Genomic DNA, 18,356 nt, shown 5'->3' with positions numbered 1-18,356 from the left:
GCTGCTCAGAGGAAGCAGCCGGCTCAAGGCCAAACACAGGTTAGAGCCTGGGCTCGGGGAAATCAGACAAACCTGGATTCCGATGGTAGCTTTGATGCTTAGGAGCTGTGTGACCTTAGAAACATCACCTACCCTCTCTGGGCCTTGGCTCCTCATCTGTAAGATGGGTAGGAGAGGGCTGCTGTATTGACATCATGATTAAATGATGTCATTTGTTTTGTGTGGGTGACACAGGTGAGTGAGAATTGGAAAAATGCCAGCTAGTGCTATTAGTATTAGAATTAGGCCTCATTTAAGTGGGATTGTAGGTGCACTTCACGATTTCTTTCTTTCGTTTTCATTTTATGATTTCTGTTCAGATGGGGTTTTTGTGGTTTCTGCATGAGTAGAGCTGTCTGGATCCCTTGTTGGGTCATCCTGACACTCGTCTTTGGATCCTCATCCTGGGTGGATGAGGAGGCTGGCCGGCTTCTGGAGAAGTCAGTGTATGCGCATGTGTTTATTTTCTCCTAACATATCTGGATGACTCAACGTGACAATGATTGTGTTGAAGTTTTTCTTCTTTTTTTCAGAAAGGGGATGTTTGGGTTGAAGCTGAAGAAGAAGAAGAATAAAGCAGAGAAGGCGTTAATCCTAGCCAACAAGGCTGCCCAAGGTGAGGCTCTGGTGGGGGGAGCTGACTGTTACCCTGGGGGCTGGGAGCCTCACAGAGTGGACCCCTCCATGGCTGAGAATGGGGTTCGCGCTCCATAGGAGTGAGGCAGGACACGCTGCCTGCTGAGTCTTTGGACCCTGCCGATCACAGGTGCGGGCCCAAGGCCGTCCACCCCAGGATGGCTGGTCACCTGGTCATTGGACCAAATGGGCAGGTGGACACCGCTGGGCTGGGGAAGGGGAGCCACGAAGAAGCAGCAGCTGGACTCAGGCTCCTGCCTCTGTTCCCATTTGCTCTGTGGCCCAGGATAAGCCACTCAGCAGCTCTGAGTCCCGGTTTCTTCCTTTGTCAAGCGGACATGACGTGGGTTGCTGGGTTGACCTCACATGGCCATATGGAGAATCAAGTGAGATTGAAAATGAGAGCGAGCATAGCAGCTGCTATGGGGGAGGCTCTGTCTGTATTGTCTCATTTAACCCCTCCATCATCTTACCAGTAGGTGTTTTTGTCCTAGTTTTACAAAGGAGTTTACAGAGATGCAGAGAGAGTGAAGTGTGGGGAAGGCCAGCTGCAGGAATTTGCAGGGCCCAGTAAAAACAAAATGCAAAGCCAGTCTTAATAAATGATTAAGAATTTCAAAATGGTAGCAGCAGAGCATTGAGCCAACTTGGAGGAAGTCCTTTTGATCACGGACCCATGACACGGGCCCGCCATGGCAGGCACGGAGCCAGGAAGCAGTCACGTTGGGAGGTAAATTCAGGCTCTCTGGCTTTCTGTCCTTACAACGGGCTACTTCCTTCTTCTAAAGAGCAAGGCCCGAGTTACAGGGTGAGCTGTGCCAACAGAGGCCAGGCCGGCGTCCACTTGACATTCCTGTTTATTGAATCAAGTCTGGGGTGGTCCCAGGGAGACTTCTGACAGCAACCAGTTCAAGGCCAGCTTTGTGGGCTGTTACTAAACCCCTGTCATCTCCTTGGGGGCCTCCTTCACCCTGAACTGCCATCCACAGCAGGTGTCCTGTAGCCCTTCCCCACCTAACTCTGCTCCTTGCCTAAGGTAGAACCCAATCTTACAATAAAATAACATGAAAATTATTCACATTAAAGGTGTTGGTAATAATGAGTCCAAGTCATCTGGGGCGAGATAGACGCATTACATTTGAAGTGGGGACAAGGCTTAAAGCTTCATAGATGTACTTGTCTATTCAGTTAAATTATAGGTGTCAGGGAATGGGTAGAAAAGGCTGGGGGTCTTTCCTGGTGTCCTTGAAATTATGACACTGTGGTAGGTTCTGGAGACGCATGCTTAAATAAGGCACAAGGACCTTATGAAAAATGATAATTTATTTAAAAATATATTTTTATTGATTTCAGAGAGGAAGGGAGAGGGAGAGAGAGAGATAGAAACATCAGTGATGAGAATCATTGATCAGCTGCCTCCTGCACACCCCGTACTGGGGATCGAGCCCATAACCCAGGTATGTGCCCTTGACCAGAATTGAACCTGGGACCCTTCAGTCCACAGTCAGACACTCGACCCACTGAGCCAAACCGGCTGTGGCTGAAAAATAGTATTATTTATGACACATTAATTAGACCCTGATGCTTTCTGCTTTTGACATGCATCATTCATTACTCTAAAATGTAGATTCCTTTGCTCCTGTTTTACAACAGAGGTTCAGAGAGGGTGAGCGGCTTGCCCAAAGTCACACAGCTAATAAGTTTGAAGAAGTTGGCTCCTGAGCCCAGGTCAGTCTCACACCAGAGCCTGGGCTCTCTTACTCGCTGAGTTGCCCTCCATTTAGGCGCCCTCACTGCTCAAGGGAGAAAGGAACAAGCTGGCAGAGATTTGGGGCAGTCCACCACGGTCGTTTTGAAGGAGCTGGCTCATTCTAATTAGAGTCTTCAGCCCACAAAGCAAACAGGGCAGAGAGAATCAGGCCCCTCCTAGAAAGTACATAGCACCCGTCCTGCTGGCCAGGGGCCACCCTATAGGAGATGGCAAAACAAAGTCCAGAGAACTGAGTACACATTGGTCTTTCCTTGTTGGCCTGGCCTGGGAAGTTAGGACTTTGCTGGGTGAAATGTTTTGAGTTTGTCAAAGTCTGTGGCTCTTATATCTGCATATTTGGAGGCATACTAGGCCATGCCTTTATTTTCTAAAATTCCAGTTACCTTAACTCCTCTATTAATTAGTTACCCAACTAAGAGTTATTAGGATCGTCCATTCATTCATCTACTCAGCAGATAGTAATGGAATACCTGCTGAGAGTTGAGCTGTCCTAGGTCTGGGTGTGTAATGGTCTAGAAGGGGGACAGCTCTATGTAGGACTCTTCCACATGCCTCTCCAGATCTGTTCTGCACCTTTTCCTGGGACCTGTTCTCTGTCCCAGGAGGCTAACCTCTATGGTTGCATGACCCAGGTTCCTTCCCCAGTGGGGTGTCCTAGCAGGAGGTCTGAGCGACGGAAGAGAGTGAGGCCAGGATCGGTGTCCCTCCACTGAAGGACAGCTGCTGCTCCTTGCAGGGAAGCTTGACTGCACCTGACTTCTCTTTCTACACTCTGGTGGCTGTGCGCTCTCTCTCCTCATTGTTGGGGCCTCGGAGTGGTAACAGCTTGGCTGCTGTGAGCCCCAGAGAGCTGCACACCCTCTGTGGCTTTCTCACACCCACACCTTTATAAAAAAAGGCCTCAAATGGGCCCGTTCTGGATGGGCCATCTGTTACCTATGGGGCGCTAATGAGGTAACTGCATTAGAAGTTGAGGAAAGTAGCATCAAGATGATAGCGAGACTATTGGGGCATCTGTTTCAGCGCCGTCAGATAAGGGTTCTCTGTGGCGATAACATTTAATCCGAAACTTCAAGGAAGAGAAGGAACCCAACGAGGGGCGGGCAGGAAGAGGAGGGATGTCTGTGAAGATAAATTCCATGCAAGAGAGAGCTTGTGAGGGGAGAAGGAACTGAAATAGGCCTGTGCGACTAGAAAGCAGTGATGGGAGGGACAGAGGGACCCGTGGCCCAGGAGGAGGGGATGGAAGCCAGATAGAGCAGAGCATCAGAGTCCTAAGTGGACTTCAGCTTTATTCTAAGGACAATGGAAAACCACTGAGGGGCTTTAAGAAGAGAAGCAACACGAGGTGGATTTTTTGAGACGGTCACTCTGGATGGTCCATGGTGAGTAGATTGGAGAGAACAGAGTAGTAACTCAATAAATGAATGAATGCATGCACACAAGCTCTAGAAGACGCTGACTGCCTTTCTACCTCTGGGTCTGTGTCACCCTCCAGCATGTAATGTAGCGGGAGGGGGTCCACATTTTGTTACCTTCCAACTTGGCATCTAACCTAGCACAGTGTCTGGCATATGTAGGTACCTAAGCATGGCCACTGGAAACTTGCATGGATAACATTTGGTCCCCATCCTTGAGGCCTTTGTGGCCAAGTAGGGAGAAAGGCTTAATTGCTTCTGCTGCCGCAGGAGCAGGCAGGCGCTGCCGTTCTTTCTGTCTCCGCAGGCTGGCTTGTCTCTTGTTTCCACAGTGAGAGGAGAGTCAAAGGTGACTGCATTCATTCCGGCATCCTTTCTGTAACTACTGAACACCACAAAGGCTTATGTCCATGAGCTCCTCTGACATAGGGGACCCATTAGCCCATCAATTATTTGATTTGGCACCGTTTTCCTTCGTTGCTGATTAAAATCAGAGAACCAAAATCCATTAAAACTGGAAGGTGTTCAGAGACGAATAAGCTGACAAGTTTACCAGTTGGGTCCCATGGAGTCCAAGGTTCTGAGAAACAGCTTCAGAGGTGCCTGAGGAGGGGGCGGTGAGGTCCTGTGGGATGTTCCCTGCCCGGAGTTTCACCCAATGGCACGTAGAACAGCTTGGTTGAAATAGCTTGGTTGAAATGGACTCGTGTTATATATTTGAAGTTTTATATAAAATTACATTTATGAAAGAATTATGTTGCTTTTAAAAGCTTTAAAAACACTTTTCTTATCTAATCCTTTCGTTTTATAGGCAAGGAGGGGAAAATGCCAGGAAATTCTGAGTGACTTACTCAACTTAAAATCCACACAATGCACCTGGCAGATACTGTGCTAAGAGCTATCTATACTTAATTCAGTTTTTCTAACAGCCCTATGGAGTAGCTAACGCTAGCATTGTCTTGCTTTATAGAAGAGGAAAACAGGGCTGAAAGAAGTTAAGTAACTTCCCCCAAATCTTGGAGCCAGAAAGTGACAGAGCTGAGATCTGAACCCAGACCTTTTGGAGTTAGGTCTTTGAACCACACCATGTCAGCGCCTCTTCGTGTAAGAGATTGTTCCATCACTCTTTACTTTTTGCCGAAAACCTGGTTGAAAAGTGGTTCTCAAGATTTGCTACACAATAGAATGACCTGGGGAATTAAAAACAAATTGACATCCCAGATAAATTAAATCAGAATCCTTCTGGTGAGGGAGGAGGTGTTACAAAGAATCTGTTTGGTATCTATTCATGAAAATAGTCTTAACACATGTGTATTCATTTCCTATGACTGCTGTAACAAATACCACACACTCATGCTGTATCTAATGGTTCCCTTGTATCTCTGTGGCATGGCACTGGACACAGAATGGAGGCTCAGGTCACTACTACATGTGTATTTAACAGGGTTTTCTTCCTTTTTTGCTCCTCTAGATGGTCAAGGTGAAGCAGAAGCACCACAGGAGGGCCCTTCTCCCCAGGAAGGACTGAGAGGAGATTTGGTTTATGATGATGCATCCATCACTCCTGTCCCCTCAGCTCCTCCAAAGAGAAGGTACAGTGTTGATGCGGGCAGTGAGCACACATTTGGGAGCCCGTCCCCTGTGCCAAGTACCCCTGCAGGCTCGAGGGGACAGAGAATAGCACCTAGTCACTGCCTGCAAGGAGCCAAAGGCCTAAGGAAGACCGAGTGCCGTGTCCTCATGTCCAGCTTTCTCTGTGGCCTCTTGATCCCGGCCAACCTTCAGCAGGCCAGGGTCCTGGCTGTACCAGGTTCCAGTCTTAAATCCCCTGAGTTAAGGTCCTCATGTCCCTTACAGTTCAGAAACGACAGCAGCAACAGGAGACAGATTCAGGAGCTGCCCTTCACCTGCTCTTGAATTCATCAATACCTTAGATGTCTTAGCTTCGTGTCTGTCCCAAATGAAAAGGTGATTCTTAGGCAACCCAGCTACAAAGTCAGAACAAACTGGCCTTCTGCCTGAGATTTGTGGTATCAGTCAGCTATTGATGTTTCCAAATAACCCCTAAATTCGGGGGTTTCATATAATCAACATTAATGATTGTTCATGAGTCTACCAATTAGGTAGTTTTATTGGTGCCAGATAGTCTCACATACATCACTTATGTATCTATGGCCATTTGTCAGCTCTGCTGATGTTAGTCTGAGGGGTGGCTGGTGGTAGGCTGGTCCAGATTTGCCTCAGCTAGGACCACCAGGCTCTCCATGTTGGTTGAAAGGTGTCAGATCCCCCAGCAGGCTAATCTGAGCTTGTTGCAATGGGGGTGATGGCAGAATTCCGAGAGAAAGTGGAAGTATACAGGTCTCTCGAGGCCTAGGTATAGAATTGGCAAGTCATTTCTGCTGCATTCTATTGGCCAATGCAAATCACAACACCAGCCCACATCAGGGGAGACTGTTTTAGGGCAAAGAGCATAGATGTAAGGAAGCCAGTAGTTGGAACTATCAATGCTTTCAGTGTACCATGTTTGTTTATGTCAATTTCTTACTCATGATAATTCTTCATGCCATCCCATCTTTTTTTCTCAAAGAAAATTAGTGCTTCCCTGTGTGGCAGATCCTGAGTTGTTATTACAAGGCTGTGGCAGGAAGGCAGTGTATGTATGTAACGGGCAGAGGTGGGTGACCAATGGAAAAGGGAGAAGGTGCTATCTCAGAGGTTGACCTTTAACAGAAGACATGAAATTTGTATGAACATACTGCAATATCTCCTCCCCCATACACTGTACCATGACAACCACCCCCAAGCCCTGAATAGGGGAAATGTCAGTTATTTTTAAGTATCTTTTAAAGGATCACTTGCCATTTATTTCACCAGGATAATAGCACTGAATGGAGGAAGGCAGGGAAAAAAGTAAGGAGTAGAGACTTTTCTCCTTGGTCAGAGCATTCTCCATCAGTTGAAATTCTACCCACAACTAATGCTCAGTTCAGATCTAGCTTCTGTGGTGAAGTCTCTGTTGCTTATCCAGCTCTCAGGAATTTCTCTCTTTTTTGAACTCCGATGGCATTTTTAATATGACACATTTTACACCTTCTAGTTCTCTTTAAATGCTTTGGTCCTCTCTCTTGAATAGATTGCTAGCTTTGCAAGGGTCAAGATGATGGATGGCTAATTCATCTTGGTTTTTCCTCTAACTGAGGAAATCGCATAGCTTCCACATAGTAAACGATTGATATAAGTTTGTCATTTTATTAAAGAACATCTATCTTTTGATATTTACATGCATTATCTCCTCTACCCCTATGTGGTAGAAATGATCATTTCCACTTTCCAATGAGGAAATTAAGGCTAACATCACAAAATTGGGGAGAAAAAGTATTCTAATTCAGATCAGTTTGACTCCAAAGCCTTGAGATTTTTTGCTAGTTTACTCTGTTCTCTACCAGACTCAATTATCTGAAGAAATGGAATGAAGTCGAGATGCATGATGGTATTGTTAAAAGGCAAGAGAATACATTTAAAAGGAACTCAGGCACAGTTCATTTCCTGCCTGTTGCTGCTTCTGTGACTATAAGAATTCTTCATCTCTTTCTACTATTATCCAATCTCTAAATCCCAGGTGTGGCACATCTGTTTTCAATTACTTATGACAGTCCAAATAAAGGAAATTGTCTGGAATGTGAAATTTCACTGAGATAAAATCTTGGCTGTTCTTTCCAATTTCTCTTTTACCAATTCTTTCAATCTCAAAATTCAGAATGGTTATATCTAACGGATATAATCACGAAACTCAGAATGGTTATATCTAGTGGAAATGGCAAAGTGGTCCTGTGGAAAGGATCTGACAGGAGACAGGGGACATCCTTATTGAGACCCAGCTCTGCCACTGACTTGCTGAGGAATCTCAGTTTTTCATTCTGTGAAATAAAAAATAAATAATACTGATAATCATACTAACAATAAGAGTTGGCATTTATTCTCGCCAAGTCCTGGATTAAACGTTTACATGCATTATATCATTAAGTTGTAGCCATCACCTCATGTGGTAAGTGCGATAATTAGCTCCACTTTTAGGATGGGGAAACTGAGTCATAGAGAGATTGCCACTTGTCCACTTATACTTATCTCCCCCAGAGATGTAAAGAGAATATGTGACATGACATAAATAAAAGGACTTAGAAACACGTAGGGAAATATTACATGGCTTATGGATCTCAAGTATGTTCTTACTTGATGAAATGTATATGTTCAACTTTCTTTTAATAGATCAAAACTGTTGACTAAGATCCATGATGGGGAAGTCAGATCCCAAAGTTATCAAGTAAGTAATTGACTCTTCCTACCAGCTTCCCCAGTTCTTCTTGTGTGAGTGAAGAGCCTGCTCCAGAGTGCGTACACGCTGCTTTGTGTTGTAGATTGCCATAACCATCACTGAGGCCCGCCAACTGGTGGGTGAAAACATTGACCCAGTTGTGATCATTGAGGTCGGGGATGAGAAGAAGCAAAGCACAGTGAAGGAAGGAACCAACAGCCCATTTTACAATGAAGTAAGTCATGGGGGTCCCCAATACCCTCTCCATCAACACTCTCTCGACTGCCACTCTGGTGTTCTTGAGCCAAATAGAAAGCCTGTGCCCTCATGACTGCTTCCCATCACTCATCTAAGCCCATGGCAAACTCTCATAGCCTCCTTAACAAACAGTCCATAAAGTTAAACAAAAAGATAATGGAAAGGATAGGTAAGAAATTCCCACTCATTTAAAATACATTACTATATTTTTAGTAAGACCCATTTTCTTATTCCTTATAAGCTTATCTTCATCCATTATAAGCTCTAGGTTTATATTAAAAATGTGGTGGATGTTGGTTAGTGAGAAGATACACATTCTTTTGCATAGCAGAGGCATTGTAAATCTAATTACTACTTTTGAAACAGGCATGCTGCCTTGGAAAGTAAAATAGTCATATTTTCCTAAGCAATGTAAAAATTGTAAAGGAATACATCAAAGAGAGACAGGAAGCTTATAAATATTAAACACACTACATTCTCTTTTGAAAGGAAAAAGATTAGACAGTAAAAAAAATGGTGAAAGATACAAAGAGTATAAAGTGCGATTTGGTGAAAAATGTGTGTCCTGCTGATCTCTGGTCCTTAACCCCTTAGTCTCCTCCCTAGAGGCAGCCATGCTCACCAGGCATTTGTATACCGTTTTAGAGACATTTTGGGCAAGCACTAAGAATACAAATAAATATCGTCACCAAATGGTAGCATACTATACACGCTGTTCTGGACCTTGCTCTTTCAACCAATGTGTCTTGGAGATGAGCCCGAATCAGGATGTACCACTCAGTCTCATTTTCTGCCTATTGCTGTAGTTTCCCATTGCATCGATGCACGTAATTTACTAAGCCAGTCAATTTCTCATTGATGGGTATTACAATTTCTTTCAGTCTTTGGTCACTACTTATAATAATATTTACATGGCATGACTGGGGCAAAGAGTATATGCAACTAAGAAATTTTAAAATAAATTTATTGGGGTGACATTGGTCAACATGAACAGCATTTAAAATTTTGATATCTCCAAATTTCCCTCCCAAGAGGTAACCATTCATACTCCAGTAGTGTTCGAGGGTGCTTGTTTTCCCTTAGACACCATGAATTATCAAAAAATTCAGTAAACTCTTAATTACTTTCCCAGTGGCGGTGGTAATTGAAAAGGAAGGCAGGAGAGCATGGATAATGAAATGCACAGAAAATACCCAAATCCCATTAGAGCTGTTAACTCCTTTCCTCTTTATCACTCCTGCCTCTGAGCCTTTTATCGTGAGTAGCAGTGGCAGTCGTCTCCTTTCTGGTCCTCTCCCTGCCTCCATAACATCTTTGGCATGGTTGTGATATGAAATAATGTGCGTGAAAATGCTTTGATGCAAAGCTCTACAAATTTGTTAATGATTATAATTAGTATCTGCTTTATGCATACAAGTCCTGGGTCTAAATGACATTAACTTAGGCCCAAGTGTAATCACGCAAAAACATGGAAGTTGAAGTAAAAATCTGTCTTACAGTTGAACTGAAAACATTTATTACAGCGTTTGACCCTAGTTGTCAAGCCCAAAGTTCATCAGATGTTGAAGGAGCTGGTTAGTAGGGGCTGGGGAATATTTCCCAGCTAGAAGTGTGCGTGGGCTCGGCAGTCTGGGGAACCTGTGTGAGGCAGTTGGGTCTGAAATGTGAGATTCAGCAGAAGGCAATAAACATTGGAACTAATTTATTGGTCCAAAGGAACCCACAGTATCTCATATATCAGAGAATGAAGACTGGCAGGTAAGTGAATTTTGCACATAAAATAAATGCTGAACATGGAACTCTTAAAAAATTTGAACATATTTATAAAAAACTTCCTGAAATGTTACAAATTTTTCTATTTTCTTAAACAGAAGGCACTGGAAATGCTGTAACCTTTTATTGATACCTAAGGACTGCCATTTTGAAGGTCTCATTATAATACATGATGACATCTTTCAGTTTCCACATTTTGGTTTTTCTGTTTTGCCCATTAAAAATAGGCTGTTAGAGGTTACTTCTCTCTTTTCTACTGCTGTCATGTTCATCCTAACATCCTTGGGTCAGTTCTCCATCCTGAAGCTCAAAAAAAAAAAAAAAAAGGAAAAAAATAATTCACAAAATGACTTCCTAGTTCTACCTCTACAATCCACAAAAACAAACAAACAAAAAACACCACCACTCCAGTTTTCTGCACCTTAGAATCATACGACCCCACATTTGGAAGGTACTCACTGAAGTTTAGATGATGAAATGTCTAGTCCTTGAGCCCCTTGTGTGATAATTCCAGGAGAACACAGGTTTGGTCCCAGGCCCACCAATAACTAGCTATATGACTCTAGGCATGTCTCTCTCTTTTCAAAAATATTTTTATTACTTATTTTATTTTTTAATTACAGTTGACATTCAAAATTATTTTATATTAGTTTCATGTGCACAGCATAGTGGTTAGACATTTGTATAATTTACAAAGTGATCCCCTACAATAAGTCTAGTACTCACTGGATACGATACATAGTTATTACAATATTATTGACTATATTCCACACTGAGATACTCTTTTCACCCATCATTCTAGATACGTAAAAATAAATAAATAAAAGATTTGACAATATAAAGGCTTAGCATAGGTATGGAGAAATGGCTATTTTTATATTCTGCCACTGGGAATGTAAAATGGTTTACCTCCCCCAGAAAGAAACTTCATGCTATTTACTAAATATTTACATGTGTATAAAATAAACCATGACCCAACAATCCCACTTCTCATGTCCATTTTAGAGGAAAACTCACGTATATCCTGTGCAAAGATGTGGTTGGTGGCATTCTTTATTTTTTTACTTGAAAAAAAAATTGAAAACAAGTTAAATGACCTTCCAAAGGGTATGGCCAATCCATTGATGATATATACATTCATGCCATCGAGGCCCATGCAGCAACTGGTTAGAACAATACATAAGTAAATCTACTCCAGGGACAGGGTTCTTAAATGCAAGGCTGGGATTTAAAGTCAGAATGAACTTTATGTTTTATAGTACTTTGTCTTTGACTTCATTGGGCCTCAAGTGCATCTTTTTGACAAGATCATCAAAATCTCGGTAAGTATATGATTGGTGGTGGGAGTGGGGGAGTGGGAGAGGCATTGGGAGTTCTCTAGGGCAGCACAGCCTGCTTAGAAGAGGATAGACTCAGGAGGGTGAGTGTGAGCTGGTGAGTTTGAAACCAACAGGATAGAACTTGCAATAACCAGAATAGAGGAGTTCCAGAAGGAAAACCTTTTCAAGAAAATCTGTGCTTGTTGGAAGCAAGTTGTGATCTACTGTCAAGCCATCATGAATTGAATTGTGTAGTGTACTAATGTGGGAATGTGAAAAATATGCCTCAAATGACAGTGGATTGCCATTTTTGAATTGGTTTCTTTTTCTGAAGCAAATGTTAGTGCTTCTCTCTTGGAGTGATCTCCACACTAATGATAGTTAATCACAACCCTTCCCCTCCTAGTTAGTAGTAAACTGAGAAATAGAAAGAATCAGGAAGGAACCAAATGTATCAGTAATGCTGGATTAGAGGATGTGATTTGGAGCAAGTGGTTACCAGTTGGCTTCTTAGTAGTTAGTTGCTGTTGAGTGTAGACCTCCAGATCTACCCATGGGGGATTGGGTCTGCTGCATAGACCCTTCCTTACCCCTGGCAGGTGAATTCCTACCTCCACAGATCTAGCCTGAAGAGTAGAGACAGAGAGAGCATTCTGGTCCAGCCAGGTTGGCCCACCACCTGGAGGACAGGAATGGGAAGGGAAAGTGCTGAGTTGAAGCTGTACTAGTCCACATGGGAGAATACACACAGGACCATTACCAACTTCATACCACTGTAAAAGGACAGAGACCACTGGACGACACACTGCATCTCTCTCACCAGTTTGAGAAATTGTTGCTTCTCCCATGCAGAAGGTAGTAGGATGTTCATGCTTGAAAGTGGTAGGGTCAGAGGGTTGCAGGGAACATACTCTCTTCCAAATTGTTCTGAAAGGACAGAATTCCTATTTTACACGCCAACATAAAATGTGTGGAGAATGAGGAAATGTTTTCCTAACAGTGACACCAACTCTAATAAGAATGGTGAAGATGGCAAACTTGTCTAATGCCTGTCTTTATCATTTGCTTATCTTTATTTTAATATTATGTCACACACACACACACACACACACACACACACACACACACACAACATGTTATATATCAGTTGTGCATGAGGCTTAGGCAATAGTGAAATTATGATATTATCTTTCCCAGGGGCACTTGAAGAATGTGACTCTTGAAGAATGAAAAATGATCAAGAGCCAAACATTCTACATGTTTAAATTCCAGGCACGATGACAAGTGGTGCAGGAGATATTTTGGGACCTGGGACATTGCCCAGGACTTTGTTATATTACATAGCTCAGGCAATGACCTGTTTGGGAGATTCAGGCTCCTAAGAGACTGTCTAGATTGCAGATAAATGGTTAATAGCTAGATTTTTATACTGTATCATAGACAAGAGTTATGACTCTCGGTGGGCCAAGTAGATTTTTAGACAGAGAATCAAAGCTGGTATTGCCTATTTCTGGTCCTAACTTACAAGAAGAGACTACTTTGGCCTGCCTAAATAACACTTTGGGACAGAGACCAAAGATTATAAAGGGAAAACTTCCCTTGAGGGGGGAATATTTAATACAAGTTTTCTGCTAGTGCATGAACTATAAGTCAGCATGCCCAGAATACACTCAACATGGGAGAAAAAGGAGGGAGTGCTATATGCAGATGCTATTGGAATAGACAGCTATAGCAGACCCTGGTGGCGCCCAAGACCATCTTCCCCTGACAAGGTCCCCAGCACTCTGTATGTGAGATGCTCCAGAGTTCTGGCAATCTAATGCCTGACCACACCAGTTGCCTGGCACTCACACTAGGTGGATGATTTGAGGAGGCCTCCTGTGTTATTTAAAGATCTGTTTGGGCTCTTGATCCCATCACCCCACTGGGACCCAGACACCTTTAAGTTGAGAATAGCTTGAGTCAGATTTGTGTTCTTGCTCAGGCCCTTGGGAAGCCACATTAGCAACTGCAAGCATGGAAGGGTTGGAATGAGCTTGGTGTATGTGGCCTTAAATAACTTCTTTATCAAGCCAAGTTGTCCTTGCTTCCCCTCAGTTCTCTCACATCCTTGCAAAGTTTGGTCAGGGAAGGAAGAGTGAAAAAGGAGATGGGAAAGGCTGTCATGTCTCCATTTCTTGAAGTCAGTTGAGTTTGTTTCTTATTGACTCTCCCAGAGGAGCTGTTTAGAAGCTACAAAAATCTCCTAATCATCCATCATTCAATCGGTCTTATTCGATAATTCACTCAGTGTTTATTGAACACCTATTATGAACAAGGCCATATGTTGGGTAGAAGAGAGTAGGAAACTGTCCTTGATTCAAGGGACTCATAGCATTTTATAATTAGAAGAAAATTTAGAGGTCATTTAATCTAACTTCCAGTCAGTGCAGGAATCCTTCTCTACCACCTCCATTACATGAGGTTCTTGGACTCTGCTTGATTATACCCAGTGATGGGGAGATCACTACTTCTAGAAAAGCCCATTCCATTGCTAAGACGTTCTAATTATAAAAATTATCCTTATGGTGAATTGACATCTCTCTTCCCGTAATTTGGGAGCTACACTGGGAACCTACCCTACTACATGGAAGTATTTCCAAGATCTGAAGGCACGAAGTTACCGCTGCCCTTCCTCTTTCCCCTTTTCTGGGTTAAGGGTTAAACTCCTCCTGAATCTTCAGCAGTGTCTCAGACAATGTTGTTTCTGAACTGAGGGCCAGCTCTGACACCTTCCTTTAGAACTTAAATTCATTTTTATAGCATTGGCATTCAGATGTGCTGCTGCAGCCAGCCAGGCACTCTGCTGTCTACTGGTTAGATGAAATATTGAGGATGGCCATCTCCCTTGTTCTAACTATTGTACATGTCCAAAGCTGCATGTGATGAGTTGTCTGAGAAAGTTGTGAGCAAAGTGGTGTGTGAGTTAGTGGAAAAAAGGGAGTACTTTCAGCTGTGGGGAATCAGGGAGGGCTGCTTGGAGGAAGCAGCATTTGCTCTAGGTATTGAAAGATGATAATGTTTCAACAGGCAGAGATGGATGTTGAAGGGTTGGCTGCACAAAAGTTCATTTTGGTTAAAAAAAAAAAGAACGTTCGGACAGTGAGATTTGTTAAGTCCTTTAATAAAGGATTCGCTGAAAACCTGCTGGGAGGAAGAGGTACTTTTGGACGCCCTTTACAGCCCTGAGTTTTTGGTGACCAAATGTCATTGTGCTTTAGAGACGAGTGAAGGCCAGACAAGGGTCAAGGCCTAGAATGCTCTTTGAGGTGTCAGGAACCCATTTCACAGGTTTATCCTAAAAAAGAAATGTAGTTCTTCCGGGCTCACTGCTCCGTCACTCCTCAGGTCTTTCATCACAAGCTGATAGGAAGCATCCTGATTGGCGCCTTCAAAGTGGACCTGGGCACTGTGTACAACCAGCCTGGTAAGAAAGCCTTGCCTCCTCGTAGCTCTCTTACTCTTCTCCAGTTTACCCCACCTGGAGGTCAACTCATTTATTCGCTCATCCATTTAACCATCCATTCAGTAACCCTGAGCACCAATTATAGACCGTTGAGTAAGATATGGCTCTTTTCCTCAGTTTAAGATCTAATGACAAAGTTATCTTATATGTCCATACTTCTGAGCAGCTTTTCCCATTCTCACAAATTCTGTCTCATTTAGTGCTGTGAGAGAGCATCAAGAAAGACAGGAAAGTGTTGAAGTTAAGAATATGGGCTCTGGAGCCGATTGACTGGGTTCAAATTCTACTCTGCTCTTTCCTAGTTGTGCATCCTTGGGCAAATGACTTGGCTTCTTCATATCTCAGTACTTTCTTCATAGGGTTGTTGGAGGATTAAGTTCATAAATATACATAGAGTGCTTAGTGTAGACCCAGCACAGAATAATGACTGTGGTATGCCATATAAGGATTTGCTGTAATAATCATTATTATCCCTGGTTTAAAAGAAAGTGAAACTCAGAGAAACTAGGTAATTTGTCCAAGGTCAAGAGCTAATAAGTAATAAAGCCAACAATAAACATAGATCTTCTCATGAAAGGCCTCTTTTCTTCAACTGTAATTCAAACTCACATGTCCAGGGGTCCAGGTCATATGAGTTTGAATTAGCTCTACTAATTCCATTAGGATTAGCATCTACTCAGCTCCTTTACCTTCTGCTGTCATGTGGAATGTGCCCTCTGTATTGCCTGGTCTAACAGTTTGTTTTTGGATAAGCCAGAAGTATAGCTTTTTATATGAGATTTTGAAGTTTGGACTTCCAGTGTAGGCCAAACAAAAAAATCCATGAGTCACATTTATGGCCTGTGAAATAATATGTGACTTCTATACTCCTTTAATGTCCTCCTACTTCATCAAATCTAGAATTCTGGCCAGGGGATTTCTATCAGGTTGAAAGGCTTCCCAAATACTTGTGACCGGTTGGAGAAAAAGATGGTGAAGAGGATGGGAAGTAAAGGACAGGTGGGAAAGGAGAAGAGGGAGGTGGCATGAGACTTGGAAATAGCCCAGATGAGGTAATCCCTCAGTAGAGTGTGGGAGACCTTGGGTGTGGGAGAGCATTGGGTGGGGCTGGGTCCATCTGTGCAGGATATATGAGCTGTCAGGACACTTTTACAGGTCATCAGTTCTGTGACAAGTGGGCCCTGCTCACAGACCCTGGTGATATCAGGATTGGCACGAAGGGGTATCTGAAGTGTGACATCAGCGTGATTGGGAAAGGCGACATCTTAAAGACCAACCCGAAAATCTCCGATGCTGAGGAACAAATAGAAAAGTGAGACAGATTCATCCAGGGCTGGGCAATGGAAATGATATGTTCCCATTTCCATGTCTCTTTCCCTCCCTCCCTTTCCTTACGGGTACACGAGAATGGCCAAGTTTATAGCTTATCCACATGGGATTCTGCTCTATCTGAGGCATCGAGATGTGTCTGACGGAAGGTGTAACTATGCATTGGGAAGTCAGTTTCTAGGACAAGTAGAGCCTGTCTTCCTATAATAACCCATAACAGACAAGCTATTCCTGAGCTTATCTGATTTATTTGAATTTAGCTGATTTTCCTTTGAAAGAATTATAATTTCAACCACTGATTTATAAAATGGGGAGACTTAATGTACCTATTGTAAGGTACAGCGTGGGAGACAGTGTTTATTCTATAATTGTAGGACCTAAGTGAGTTTGCACTCACTCTAATCATACCCTTCACTGTCATTAAACTAAGAAGAAAACTCATTTTAGCAATAGATCCTAATCTTTTCAGATTTCTGTCACATATCAGGATCTTTCTTTATGCTTCTAGCTTTTCTCCCTATTCTTTTACATGAGAGCGCTTTTTTATTTTTTGTTTTTGTCCTCCTCTAAGGAACCTTTTGATCCCTCAAGGGTTTCCATCAGAGAGACCCTGGGCCAGATTCTATGTGAGACTCTACAAAGCAGAAGGGTTGCCCAAGATGAACTCCAGCATCATGGCGAACGTCACCAAAGCATTTGTGGGTGACAGTAAGGACCTTGTGGATCCCTTTGTGGAGGTCTCCTTCGCTGGGCAGATGGTGAGGAACTATTGTCACCAACAATGACAGGCCTGGTCTTTACCTAGGACATTTCTAGTCAAATGATACGAAGTTAAAATCAAAATTAGGAAGTGTCTTGAGAGAAAAAACTTGCCGCAAAGAGGCACCGAGTCATGTGGCAAGAAAGAAGGGGAGGATTGCTCACTCACTGTCCATTGGAGATCATGGAGAGGAGCCATGGGGCATCATGGTTAGAACCTGGGCAGACAGGCCACCTTTCTTACCTCTGGCTCCTTCTCTGAGCTGTGACGCAGTCCCTGCAGAATCACCAGCCTCCTCCCAATCTGCTCCACAGTCTGCCCAGGTGGTCGTTATCCTGTGTAAATCTGAGCATCCCTGTCCCCTGCTTAAGAGCCATTGGAAGTGCCAGGGCCTGGGCACATGGTTGGAGCTCAATCCTGGTTGGCTGGGCTTAGAAGCTTCAGTTGTCACATATTGCCTCTGCCCTTAACTATATGTCTACCCGACCCCTCCACTTGGCAGGGTAATCACCGGAGTATTTTTGACGTGGACTGCCTTGGCGGTCAATAGGACATCAACTCCATTTTATGATGAGGTCCAGACTGGGGAATTGATTTGCACAGATTCCTCCTTTTATAAAACATGAACTCTGGGTTTAAATCTGCTGCATTCCCTGAGGTGTGGGGAACACTGCTGTTCATAGCACAGTGTTAGTTTCACCCCCGTCCCAGTATGAGGATGAGAACTTCCCGAGGAAAGGACCCGAGCCTTACTGACCTTTTCCCAATGCCTGGCACAGTGTCAGGCGCAGAGTAGGACATCAGTAATGTTCACTGGGTGTAACTGATTTTCACAGGTGTTGGGTGGAGAAAGGTTCATTGTTTTTAAAAACTCACTTCATATTTCCAGCAGGTTTGATGAGTTTTCTTGGGTAAGTCATGTTTTGTTCCCATGGCTCCCATTCTCCTGGCTTTGTTTTTAGGGGCGAACCACAGTGCAAAAGAATTGTGCCGATCCCGTGTGGCATGAACAGGTGATCTTCAAGGAAATGTTCCCTCCCTTGTGTCGGAGGGTGAAAATCCAGGTGTGGGATGAAGGCAGTGTGAACGATGTAGCGCTGGCAACCCACTTCATTGACCTGAAGAAAATCTCCAATGAACAGGAGGGAGATAAAGGTAAAGCCTCACATGTCTTATTTGGACACAGAGCCTGGAAATGATTGAATTGGAGCCCTCATCTTTTAAGTGAGAGGC

The 18,356-nt window shown here is 43.4% G+C and overlaps 1 protein-coding gene across 1 annotated transcript in view; it reads left to right on the top strand.

The window, feature by feature from the left end:
* Positions 1-579: 579 nt before the first annotated feature.
* FER1L6 (fer-1 like family member 6) overlaps positions 580-18,356 on the top strand; it is a 98,447-nt gene continuing 80,670 nt past the window's right edge. Inside the window, exons 1-9 of the mRNA XM_023751897.1 lie at positions 580-655; positions 5,336-5,456; positions 8,134-8,188; positions 8,283-8,414; positions 11,470-11,532; positions 14,917-14,995; positions 16,190-16,346; positions 16,935-17,121; positions 18,086-18,278. Of these exons, the coding sequence (XP_023607665.1) occupies positions 580-655; positions 5,336-5,456; positions 8,134-8,188; positions 8,283-8,414; positions 11,470-11,532; positions 14,917-14,995; positions 16,190-16,346; positions 16,935-17,121; positions 18,086-18,278 (1,063 nt within the window). The remainder of the gene's footprint in view (positions 656-5,335; positions 5,457-8,133; positions 8,189-8,282; positions 8,415-11,469; positions 11,533-14,916; positions 14,996-16,189; positions 16,347-16,934; positions 17,122-18,085; positions 18,279-18,356) is intronic.

This window comes from Myotis lucifugus, unplaced genomic scaffold, assembly GCF_000147115.1.
Source record: "Myotis lucifugus unplaced genomic scaffold, Myoluc2.0 scaffold_27, whole genome shotgun sequence".
Lineage (NCBI taxonomy): Eukaryota > Metazoa > Chordata > Mammalia > Chiroptera > Vespertilionidae > Myotis > Myotis lucifugus.
This window is presented reverse-complemented; position numbering and strand designations above follow the sequence as displayed.